This window comes from Stylophora pistillata, unplaced genomic scaffold (assembly GCF_964205215.1).
Source record: "Stylophora pistillata unplaced genomic scaffold, jaStyPist1.2 SCAFFOLD_115, whole genome shotgun sequence".
Classification (NCBI taxonomy): Eukaryota; Metazoa; Cnidaria; class Anthozoa; order Scleractinia; family Pocilloporidae; genus Stylophora; species Stylophora pistillata.
Genome location: NW_028290822.1, coordinates 118,667 through 130,000, shown reverse-complemented (window position 1 = coordinate 130,000; position 11,334 = coordinate 118,667). Strand labels below are relative to the sequence as shown.

Here is an 11,334-nt window from a genome sequence, read left to right as displayed (position 1 = left end):
TTTTTTTTTTTTACATCTACTACGCTATGGAAGTGAATGTATGTTACTCTTTCTCACCGGATGTGTGGAAGAGTTGACTGACAAACGAAGATAATTTTGATTCCGAACAGCCAGTTTTGGGTTAGTAGTCCATGTATGGGAATACATTGGAATACATTGGAATACATTGGAATACATTGAAAATATATACCGAGCTCAGGACATTTTACGGGGTCATACATGGACTCCTAACCTGTGAAAAAGAAGGCGCCATTTTTGATTTGATTAGTGGTGTTTCACCAATACTAGCGGGAACTCACGACTAAAGTTTCCGTGAGGACCTTCTTCAAGAGCCATTACGATGAAAAACCTGTGATGGAACGGACCTCTTGGATACATGGAGGGGGAAAGAATTCTGAAGGCGCTTCTGAATGGTGAAACAAACGATTTGTTTGAAGACACCAGTTTTGCAATCATGTTTCCTTAAAGCAAGCTTATGATAGCTTTTAAAGTTTTGTGCAGTTTTATGATTATCATCAAGCTACAGGGAAACGATGTTGACTTTCCATCGATTGAATTTTAGTAAATGTGGAATACCATTCTTCTGAAAAATAATTGCGCACGATCGATGGAAAGGGTATTCGTTTGCCTTCATCGACGGGAGAATGTTTTACCCATGTAATACACTTGTTTTGCATACTGAACTTTACACATTTCCAAAGATACTGACAATAAGTAGAATTAATTCAACAATTAAGAGCTTCTTTCATCGGTGATCATTTCCGTTGGTGATCAATTCCGTTATTCTCATGTTCTCAAATTATGTGTGTTTTGGGGGTGACATTGTAAGGAGAAATGAGATGCTAGTCACCCCCAAGTCAAAGGGTTAAAAAAGGCGAAATCTGTTTAATATTTTTGTGAGTACATGAAACAACATTTTGAAAGATGGCATGATTATGTTTATGAAGCAATTCTCTAATTTTCTTTTAGACTATCTTTCTCCGCTACGATCACCCTTGAATGCCAAAAATGGCAGCAAGTTGGGTTGCAAAGTTGCAGAAGAATCTGTGTCAAAATACACATTGTTTTCAACCAAGTTTCTGAGATGGGCTATTGAGACTTTGAAAAAAGTCAAAGCAAAAGGGAAGCACCTTGATGAAATCACAAACTCCTCAAATTTAGGTAAGTGAGAGCTGCAAAATAAGTGTACAGAGTTTTCAAAAAGGATTGGCTATTAGCCAGTATATGGTTAGTTGCATGCATTCTGGGATCTTGGGGCATGCTGCCCACAAAGTATTGTTTCTGGGAGAGGGGATGGCACAGGGGTGAGAGGACTCACCCCCCCCTCCATGTTGTGATGCACGTTCAATTCCTGGACTTGGCATGAGATGTGGGTTGACTCAGTTTTTGGTTCTTGTCCTCACTCCAAGAGTATTTTCTCCAGGTCTTCCTGTTTTCCTCTCTCTGTAAAAATCTGCAAAAAATTTTTTTTCTTTCTTTTCTTCTATTTACCTCCCTGTCATGGGGAGCATCGCATATGGTCTTAGGCAATAAAGACCCAGTTACCCCCAATTGAGTTGGTTTGTACTTAATCTATTTAAAATGTATGGGCTCTAAAATTCTATCTCATGCATTTGTTTGGAAGTATATGCAAAGTGATATGATAGTTGGTTGGCTAGGTAAACATGAGCTAGGTAGAGATTGAATGGGTGCTCAACCAGCATGAAAATGTAATTTAACCTTAAATATTTTTGTGGATGTTTATGCGAAAATGGCCTTCAAGGAAGTTGTTTGTTCAGGAAATTTGTTGTTTTTTCACAACTCAAAATCAAGGTAGTTTTTTTTATGTTCTAAAATGGTGGCCAGTACTTAAGGAGAACCCTGAATGTTTATGACTTTTTTTGTCCCTTCCTCTCCAAGCATCTGAATATAAAAAAGAGACTTGAAGAAACCTCAGAATTTTTTTTATTTCTTATCTTTGATAATCAATCTCAAAATGACTTTTGTCTCCTACACGAAATATAGTTTCTAGTTGTGTGATAGTGGGAAACAATACACCTGTATACCTTCTTAGAAAACCCCTGATCATTTTGGTGAACCGACAATACTGACTTTAGTAGTAGTAAAATACTAATGAACAACTTCCTTAAAATGGTTGAAAAATGTTAATTTTGTTTGTAAGAGTTCATACTTATCCTTCATTAGAAGTAATGTGAAAATTAAAATGATTACTGACTAATATACAATTCTATGGATTTTTGTTTAGTGAGTATGTTGCTCAGCGACACATTATCTATTCAGAATGGTAAATATCTCAAGTTTATTCCTTCACTGGACCAACTTGGCAAGACAATTTATTTGATTATTGTTCAGCTCATATCTAAGGGTCAGTTTGACCAGGCTTTTTGTCATGCTAATGACTTGCTCAAGTTCATTCAAGTGGTCAAGTCCTGGAAAAACTATGATGGTGGAAAAATGGAGAAGGGGCTCTCTTCACTCTCTCTTCGAATAAATGGATGGTCTCCATTGTCAAATAGAACTCCTTATCTTGTGGAAGGAAAGTATTCTACTGTTTGTTACTAGTCAGTTTGTGAGAGGTGATGGGTGAAGTACAACTGTATGTTGTCATTCAAAGTGCAGTTTTTGATTCACAGTTTTGTTTTCTTCACAGAATTCACATTCTGAGAGAATGTGTTACAGTTGCACAGCAAGCAAGCAAGGTTATTCACGATGCTCTTGAAGACCCTGATATTCCTTTATCTCTTAATGAGCTGTGATGGCTGGGTAGTACTGTTTACAATGTAGGCTGTGTGTCCTATCAAAGCGACTGTTTTACTGACGGAGTGCCATTGCTGGCTCTTGCCTGTGATGAGTTAAGAATCTGTAGCTTTGGAGCTGAAACAGAAGAGAAAATCATTGTCCAAGCTGAAGAGGTAAAGTCTGTTCAATTGATGAAGGTACTATAATTTAAAGTTTATTGAAATAATTAATAGTTCAGTTGAACTATGGTTTGACCCTATACATGAGAGTTTTCCTTGCTGAAAATGTTACATTCAAGTATTGTTTCAAGACTGTCTTATGGGAAGCAGGTGTTCTAAGCTAGAACAAGGTCCTTTCATACAGTCAACAACTGCCAGAATTCGACAAATTTCTTAATTACTGGTAGCTAAACACATGTAGAAGTAAAGAACAACCCAGCACAGGAGTATAAAGGGGTTTTGGAAGACTTTAAGGGAAACTTTGACAAAAAGTTTTGTGCTGAACTTTTCAACTTACTAGCCAAGTGGCCAGTGACATCTTAGATGTTACAGCAATTTTAGTTTGTTTACTAGCCAAACTGGCTGTTGGAAATCAGAAACCACTAGCCAAAACTGAATTTCCACTAGTCTGTGGCTAGTTGGCTACCATTAGTGTGGAGCGCTAGAGGGGAGTAACCTTTTCATGAACTGGTATTCTTTCTAGGGGGAATCACCAACACTCCTAATCAGTTCATGATTCTGAAACTGAAATAAGCTGTGACAAGATAGGCCTTCTAGCTCATGAGGTCAATTTGCTATGGCTACAAACATGAAACAGGTTTGCGATGAACCAAATAGGAACAAGGGTGGGTAAGAGGGGAAAACTTATTACTCTTTCACTCCCAAGATTTCATTCATAATTCTCCTTAGTGTCTGCTTCACAATTTCTATGATCTAAGTTTGGAGAATTTGGTATTAGCTTAACTTATAATCCCTTTATCAATTGGTATTTGTCTTTATTCTCATTACTTGTCTGTTTGATATAGTGTTGATACAGTAAGGAGAAATTCTGTCTTGGTCACTCATGGGAGTTAAAGGGTGAATGTAGAATAAGTTGCTGATCACAAATCTAATGTTGGCTAACAATGACATGGTGAGTTTTGAAAATGTTTATTTGGCAATGTTTGAAAAATACTTTTCAGGTGAAGCTACTCACAAAGTATGCCTTGCTAGTTGACTGTCAAAGAAGAGCCGGAAGAATCAGGGATGCACTAAAGACTGCTTCAACTGTGGTCCTGGTAGCACTGAAAACAGCCTCTGATGCCCACACCCTAAAACAGCCAGTCAGACAATGGGTCTCAGTGAAACATGAGCTGGTGAAGGATCTACAGGAGGGAGAAAAACAGTCTGAGAGATGCAGGTTTGCAATAGAGTTCAAAATAAATATTAGTATTTTGATGTCGATTAACTTAAAGCTTATGAGTTCTAAGCAGATGTCAGATCATAATGTGTAAAAAAAAGGTTACAAGAACTCCAGAAAATTGGTTTTAATTTGTTTAAACTTGATCAAATACATGCATGTTGTTTTCATAATCAAACAGAACATACATACATGCAGCAAATATAAAGATTATTCCATGGGAAGTGCCCTCAAACGATTTCTATTCACAAGTTGCGATGCATCAGAAAAGGGAGGAGTGAGTTTTTTATGCATTGCAGCAAGTGAACTATCATAACATAACCGTTGAAATGTGGCAGATTCCTCACCTCAATACACCAAAATCCTAGTTTTTGGCTCGTTCAAGGCTTCAAAAGGATCAGATAAAATTAATTTAAAGAGGGAAGAAAAAAATGGGGGGAATTCTAATATTTTTAAGGTTGACTCTGGAGAGATAAGGCATAGTGATAAAAAAAGACAAAATGATATAATCATTATGGTGTTGAAGAATTACATAATTAAAGTAAGATTGAGTAAATTGGAAACTGTCTGAAGAAATTTCTTGGTTCTTTTTTCTTCTCAGAACCCTATGCAGTGCATTTGCAGAGCAAGAAGATGCAAAAGATGTAGAAGGAAGCCAGCTCTGTTTTGTTTTGCAGGAAGAGCTTGCTTGTTACAAGACCAAAAGGTAACAAAATACTTTCTTTTACATTCTGACTTCTTCTTATGGTTTCCCCTTTCATAAGTGAAGTACAACTGTACCTGCCAAAATGTTTCATTGAATTGTTCCAAACTTTTTCAGCTATGACACAGCAGTAGGGCAAATTGCTGTAGTTCATATATTTTGAACTGCGGTATGAGATACGTATGATGCACGATCCTCGCAGTAGATAGCGCTATTTAAGCAATAGCGCTACAGTGTATTTAAGCAATAGCGCTATCTACTGCGAGGATTGTGCATCATGCGTATCTAATACCGCAGTTCAAAATATATGAACTTCATACATTTCATTGTATACTTACAATTGTTCACCGCCTTTGAGCCACCTCACTTGAAATTTCAGCCAGTAGCCTAACTTCTTAGCTACCAGCCTGAAAGGCCTAGTGCTGTTGGACAGGATGTTAGTCAATGGCAGGCAGGGCTCCAATTTAATTTTTGGATCACTAACCCTTCGGGTTAGTAGACATCTTTTTTACTAACCAAATAATAAAGTTTGGTATCCAAGCTCACAAGTTACGATATCTCAAATATTGAACATTTTGATAATAACAACTAGGACAAATTAAAGAGTAGCTGAAATTGCATAGTGACCTCAAAAACGTAGACAATTATCCACCTATTTTATTTCCCTCTTGTTTACCATGATTAGTCAAGAACAGTACATCTACAGCATTCTCTAAAAAGAGTTAAAGTTGACTTAACAACTTGAGTATTCTAAGTATTCCTCTGAGAGTCGGGCCTACGTGCTCTTTGCCCTGAGGTCTACTGATGTTTAAATATGTTAGAAAATGTTACTCACCATGTCGGGTTAGTTGGACAAATTTTTAGTAACCAAACGTTGAAAATTACTAACCATTGGTTAATGGGTTACCATTAATTTCGAGCCCTTGCTTGTAAATCCACAGCATTTAAGTTGCTATTACCAATCCATACTCATGGTTGGAAAGGGTCAGTATGAAACTAGAGTGGGTTGCCTGAGAACAAAACACAGTGGCCTTGGTTAGGACTCCAAAACAGTCCTCTTAAATTGGAGTTCAGCATGGTAACCATGGATTGACCAAGTCTCCTATTAATTGTGAAGAATTTTTATCATCTTCTTATTGAAAGGACAAAGTTGGTCATTAAAACTGTCAGTTACTTTTATTAAAATGAATCTTTACTCAGCAGACACCTTGATGGGCAGGGACAAAAAAAATTGATCCCTTTCAAGTACATCAAATCTGCATCAAAAGAAACCTAGACCTGCGATGAGCAGACACTGCAGGGCTCGACACTAATAGTAGCTGAGTTTCTTTAGATCTGCACCGCAGTACTGTCAAGAAGCTGGGGAGACTCTAGAGCAGTTATTGGACTCAACAGATAGTCAGGATGAGGAGAAAAACATGCATTCACGTTTGCTGGATAGACTTGGTGCTGCATATTTATGGCAGGCTTTGCTTGAGCACAAAGATGCAGTAAATGAGAGAGCAACTTCAGCAAGGCCAGAGCTTTCTGACAGTTATCAAGGAGAAGAGGAAAGTACTGGAAACTTTTTTGATTAAGATCTGATCTGACAATTTGATGACCCACCCAGGTCTCAAATTTGGATTTCTTGAGGTCGTGCTGGCTGCAGGCTATCTGTTAGGCCACTGAGTGTGCCTCCAACAAAGAGACGCACTGGGGCAAGAAGTTGATTTCAGTTAATTTGAAGTCTAGAGTGAACATTACTTATACAGATTTTATATTGTTCCTTGTTAATTTGTTCAACACATTTTCAGGAACAAATTGTTGTCTTTGATGAAATGTCATGTGCCTGTTTTACAATAGACATGAATTTTGTAGTCAGTTTTTCTACAACAACAACATACTGTACCTGTACGTGTACATGGAGGACCGTGCAGAAGGGAAAGGGGCCCTGACATTGCACCTCCGGTGCATCCCCAAAAGCACCTCATTCCCTCAAAATATCAGACTGTCAAATGAAATGTTGGTGTAACTTTTCAGATAGAAGATATCTGCCTGGAGCAACCATTTATGGAATCACTTTGTGCAGCTTTGGAAATGTGGACGTCACTAAGGACCAAATCACTGCAACAAGACACCAGTGGAAAGGTAAATGTTTCCTGGAAAAAGCATTTTAGGGCTATGTAATATATTTTTTTACTTTAATTTCCAAAACATTAATATTTTTTCACTGGCAGTGACAATTCTTTATTTGAAAACAAGTGAAACTGTAAAATTCCAAGAACAGTTTTCTTTCATGGGGAATTTGTTGCGAGAACTAAATAGGTATCAGCTTTTGATACTTTCAGACGTTTTACGATAGGTACTTAAACAATTTGAAAGATGTGCCATTAAAGATTTATGGATTACTAAAATTTAAATGCTGTGCTAAGTCTGCACTCAAACAGAGTGCCCACCCAGCCCGAGGTTATCCTGGTTTCCATTGAATTCACCCTTTAAATCCCAAGACCTAATCACTAATTCTCCCCTCTAGCTGCTGCACATTTCCTTGTAAATAAGTTATAAGAATTTGGTGTTAGATCAAGAGAACAACTTCTACATGATAAGTTCAAGTATTCTCATTACCTGTTGAATCATGTATGGGCTTTAAAGGGAGAAGATACATGTTTAAATCATTTCTGGGAGTTAAAGGGCTAAGCAACTAGGCGTATTACTACTCCCCCAAGATGGGATGCTAGTCCATTGCAAGGTTATTCCCTTCCCCCAGCATTTTATCACTTGGCAGGCTTTTTATCTGTACTCCTGGTTACAGAGAGGCACGTGATAGAAAAGAAAGCTGTGTTTTGCCCAAGTGGACACAGCAAAATGACCCAGCCAGTTCTCAAACCCAGACCTCTTGACCCGCAGTGCAGCATACTAACCATTGGGTTACTGCATCTCCCACTGTATACAATACATTTAATCTTGCATGAATGTTATTCTCACTGAATTTTTTTTTTATGTTCTAGGTTGACCTGGACCATCTTATTAATCCTGAAGAGACATATCATTACTTGCTTATCACTGCTGAAATGTTTGGGCTTTTAAAACAGGTGAAACCTGCTACGTACTTTCATTGGTGACGATTTGGATTTCCCACAGGCAATTAACTGTTCATGCAGTCCTGTCACAACATGACCATGGCAATAGAAATGTTAAAAAAAATGTTTCGGTACAAGAAATGACAGCAGTTTTAAGAGATTTAAGTATTTGAAGGAAAAGGCTATCACTCAACAGAAAAGAATGATTTTCTCCAGTCAGGTCTTTTTTATCTCGACTGGTAAATTTTATACAGTGAGGATCCTTGCCTTTGTTATCAGTGGTGTAATGAATAATGTAGGTTCTGCATTGTTGGAGGTTATTACAAGATAATTTGGTTGTATCAACTGGGTTAATAAATATTAATTGGCCGCAGCAAAGAATTTCTAAAGCTGATATTCCAAGGTTAAGCCCTTTATCAGAGCAAATGGTGAAGGGTTAATACTTGAAACATCAGCTTCAGAAATTGTTTTCAGCATCCGATTGGCATGTACATTATCAACTCAGCTGATGAAACCAAATTATATGTACTTATAACTCCCCCCCCCCATCTGCCCCATCTGATGCAGCACAACATATGGGTATCTTCAAAAAATTAAGCGTGTGGGAACATCTTCCATTGCACCACTCCCTTGGCAGGATTAACTCTGCTACCCTTAGGCTTAGGCAAGTTAAGCCAATAATTTATATCCGCTTTGTAATACTGAGCGTTTTAAAAATGCTTTTATTAATAGACTTGGTTTTAAGCATAACTTAGCTGTAAGTAATTAATACACATTTTAGCCCATTACACTTTATATGTAACACTTGATATGTATTTTATCAGTGAAATAAAGACTATTTACTATTTTAATTTACAACAGTTTCCCATCAGAATCTTACCCCCTTTATTCATTCAATGAATGAATTGTTTTCTTGCAGCCCTTAAAAAAAGCTCGTGCTCTTTGCATGGCTGCCAGTATATCCCAATCAGTTGGTACCAAAGATATGCTGGATAATGGATTGTGTGCCCTAAGTGATGCTGTTCACTCATTGTGTGACATTCTGGACTTGTCACATGCTTCAATTATTCTGTCTCATACAAGTAACCTGGTTGATAGATTTGAGCCCTGCAGTACTTCATGGGTTCAGTTCTTGTTGGCCAAGAGTCACTATTTGCTAGTCACAGGAAAGGTATGAAAAATCAAAATCATTATTAACCCTATCACTGCTTTAACTAACTCTACTTACTGTCTGCCAAACACTTCTCGTGATGTAAGTTTGGAAAATTTGGTATTGGATTAACTAAATAATCCTCTACAATTGATTTTTTTCTTTATTCTCCTCACTTGTCTGCTTGACATTGTACTGATGTTGTAAGGAGAATTCCTGTCTTGGTCTCTGACATGGGAGTCAAAGGGTTAAACAAGCATTCATCATGCAGGCATACATGTATACGTGGTACTCTAGCTCCATGTTGGTGATTTTTCTTTGTGCTGAAGAACTTGGAATAGCTTTAGGCAAGGAAACTGTGGGCCAGCTAGCCTCTGAGAGCAGCAGGGAAATCCAATTTGTATAGTAATCACATGATTTTGAGTGCAATTTGGAATAAATAAGCACGAGTAAATTTTTTCAAAGACTAACAAAATTTCATGAGCCCATAGGGTGAGTGCAATTTGTGATCTTTGAAAACATTTACAAGTGATTATTTATTCCAAATTGCACGAGAAAATCATGTGATTATGTATTAATAATATACATGAAAAAATATGAGGTAGCTTCTCATAACTACGCGGAAGAAAAGCGCATGCATCACATGCAAAAATAATTTATTGAAATCCTGCAAGTGACATTGACCTTGACATTGACATTGACCAATTATTCTGACCAATCAGAATGTCTGGTTTGTTTCTTTCTTTGCACTGAATTAACCCTCTTCTGTACTGAATTAACTCTCTTCTGCACTGAATTAACTGAAAACTGCGCTCATCTTAACCAATCAGACCTGAGAAATTTTTTCATGTATATTATACAATATACGGTATAGGAGGAAATACCAATTAAACAGGTCTATAATAGTCAGTACGTGTAAACACGGGATTGTTCAGTTTGTGATGTGTGTGTCAGTCGTGGTTTTCATTGATTAATGTTGAGTATGCGGAAGGGGAGGTCTCCCTGAAGGAAGCACTGCAGAGTGAAGTCTTCACACACAAGAGTTACAAGTCCCACCTGTTGAAAGCCAGATGGAAATCAATTTGCTGCGAATATGCAATGCTCCCACCCACAATCCACAAATTTAAGATAACAGTTGGTAAGTTCACTCTTCTTCTTTGGAAATTCCTCTTTCCAAAACTTAGATCTACTCTTCTCCACAGTTATTCAGTAACTTTTTCATAATGGAAATGGGAATTTAGCAGTGGATATTCCATAAGATGGCTCTTCTTGTCCACTGATACTAGGTCTAATTGGAATTTGGAGTGTTTGTTTTTGGAGACCTTTAGAAAGATCCTTGGAGCAAGGAAGAAAACTAACAACAAACTCAACCCACATGTGACACCAGGTCCAAGAATTGAACTAATGGGAGGCGAGTGACCTCACCACCGCCCAATCCCAGCTCCCCAATATTGATTTTTTATTTCATTGTTTTCATAAACCGTCGCCAAGTGACCTGTGAAAATTTAGGCAGACTTAGTACCAACAAAACAGTCTGTTCAACCAGATAATTTTTGATCAGTGAATCAATTCATGAGTTTATGAGTAATTCCCAGGTGACAGTTATTTTTTTTAGTATTATCATTGTTGAGATCCTCTACTTGGTTCACTGACTCCTGGAATGGGCTATGGATGCACTTCATAAACTAACACAAATGGCTGAAGAAATCTTTGGTTTAGATGCGTTTTGTACTGGCAAACAGACACACAAGCAAAAGGAAAATTTGTTGGGTAAGGTGATTGAGGAATTTTTGTTTCCTTTTATTCTTGACACAATTCTGCAGAGCCCTGCTTGCAAAGTAGTGCCCCTGATTTCTATGAGCTTCTACTAGGGACAATGTGTTCTGATGACTGGGATAATACAGGGGTTTCATTAAGGGCCAGGCACCGGGCAAATTGACTGGTTGTGAGGACGGTTTTGCCCACCTGATTTGACGGTCTGGAGGAAAGTTTATCTTATAAAGAAGTTCAGTTCAAAGAGTTTTGCCCGCCTGTGAAAACCAGTTTCCCTCCTGCAGAAAACATTAATGAAGCCCCTGATAATATATACCTAAATCATGTGGTTGGCAATACCTTGCAATCCTAATTCAGGCTTTGAGATAGAGTTGTGCTTGTAATTGGATGTGTTATTATCCTGATTAAAATATAGAGAAAAGTGCAATCAAACTGGCCTGAAACATGGGAGAGTTTTCTTCTGTTTTATTATTAAACTTTTAATCACATATTTTGGCATCTATTCCTTTTGT

The 11,334-nt window shown here is 37.6% G+C and overlaps 3 protein-coding genes across 7 annotated transcripts in view; 2 read left to right on the top strand and 1 right to left on the bottom strand.

Moving 5' to 3' along the window:
• The window catches only part of LOC148715868 (serine/threonine-protein kinase Nek11-like), a 3,803-nt gene extending 3,621 nt beyond the window's left edge, over nt 1–182 (bottom strand). Inside the window, exon 1 of one of the 2 annotated variants that reach the window (XM_088746369.1) lies at nt 58–182. In XM_088746369.1, coding sequence (XP_088602495.1) covers nt 58–167 — 110 coding nt within the window. In that variant the 5' untranslated portion in view covers nt 168–182. The remainder of the gene's footprint in view (nt 1–57) is intronic. The other variant, XM_088746368.1, reaches the window with a different exon arrangement.
• A 55-nt stretch (nt 183–237) lies between these two features.
• On the top strand, nt 238–2,788 carry LOC148715867 (uncharacterized). 4 transcript variants are annotated; one of them, XM_088746376.1, is made up of 4 exons: nt 238–413; nt 970–1,161; nt 2,246–2,284; nt 2,651–2,788. In XM_088746376.1, exons 1-4 carry the CDS (start codon nt 377–379, stop codon nt 2,662–2,664), a joined length of 282 nt encoding a protein of 93 aa, XP_088602502.1. In that variant the 5' UTR covers nt 238–376; the 3' UTR covers nt 2,665–2,788. The 4 variants fall into 4 exon arrangements, with proteins under 4 accessions (XP_088602502.1, XP_088602503.1, XP_088602504.1 ...); XM_088746377.1 differs by lacking the exon at nt 2,246–2,284 and having other exon boundaries at nt 2,651–2,786; XM_088746378.1 differs by lacking the exon at nt 2,246–2,284 and having other exon boundaries at nt 2,353–2,757.
• A 3,852-nt stretch (nt 2,789–6,640) lies between these two features.
• LOC148715866 (uncharacterized) lies at nt 6,641–10,803 on the top strand. Its single transcript, XM_088746367.1, has 4 exons — nt 6,641–6,967; nt 7,828–7,911; nt 8,819–9,070; nt 10,031–10,803. Exons 1-4 carry the CDS (start codon nt 6,890–6,892, stop codon nt 10,271–10,273), a joined length of 657 nt encoding a protein of 218 aa, XP_088602493.1. The 5' UTR covers nt 6,641–6,889; the 3' UTR covers nt 10,274–10,803.
• Nucleotides 10,804–11,334: the final 531 nt, after the last annotated feature.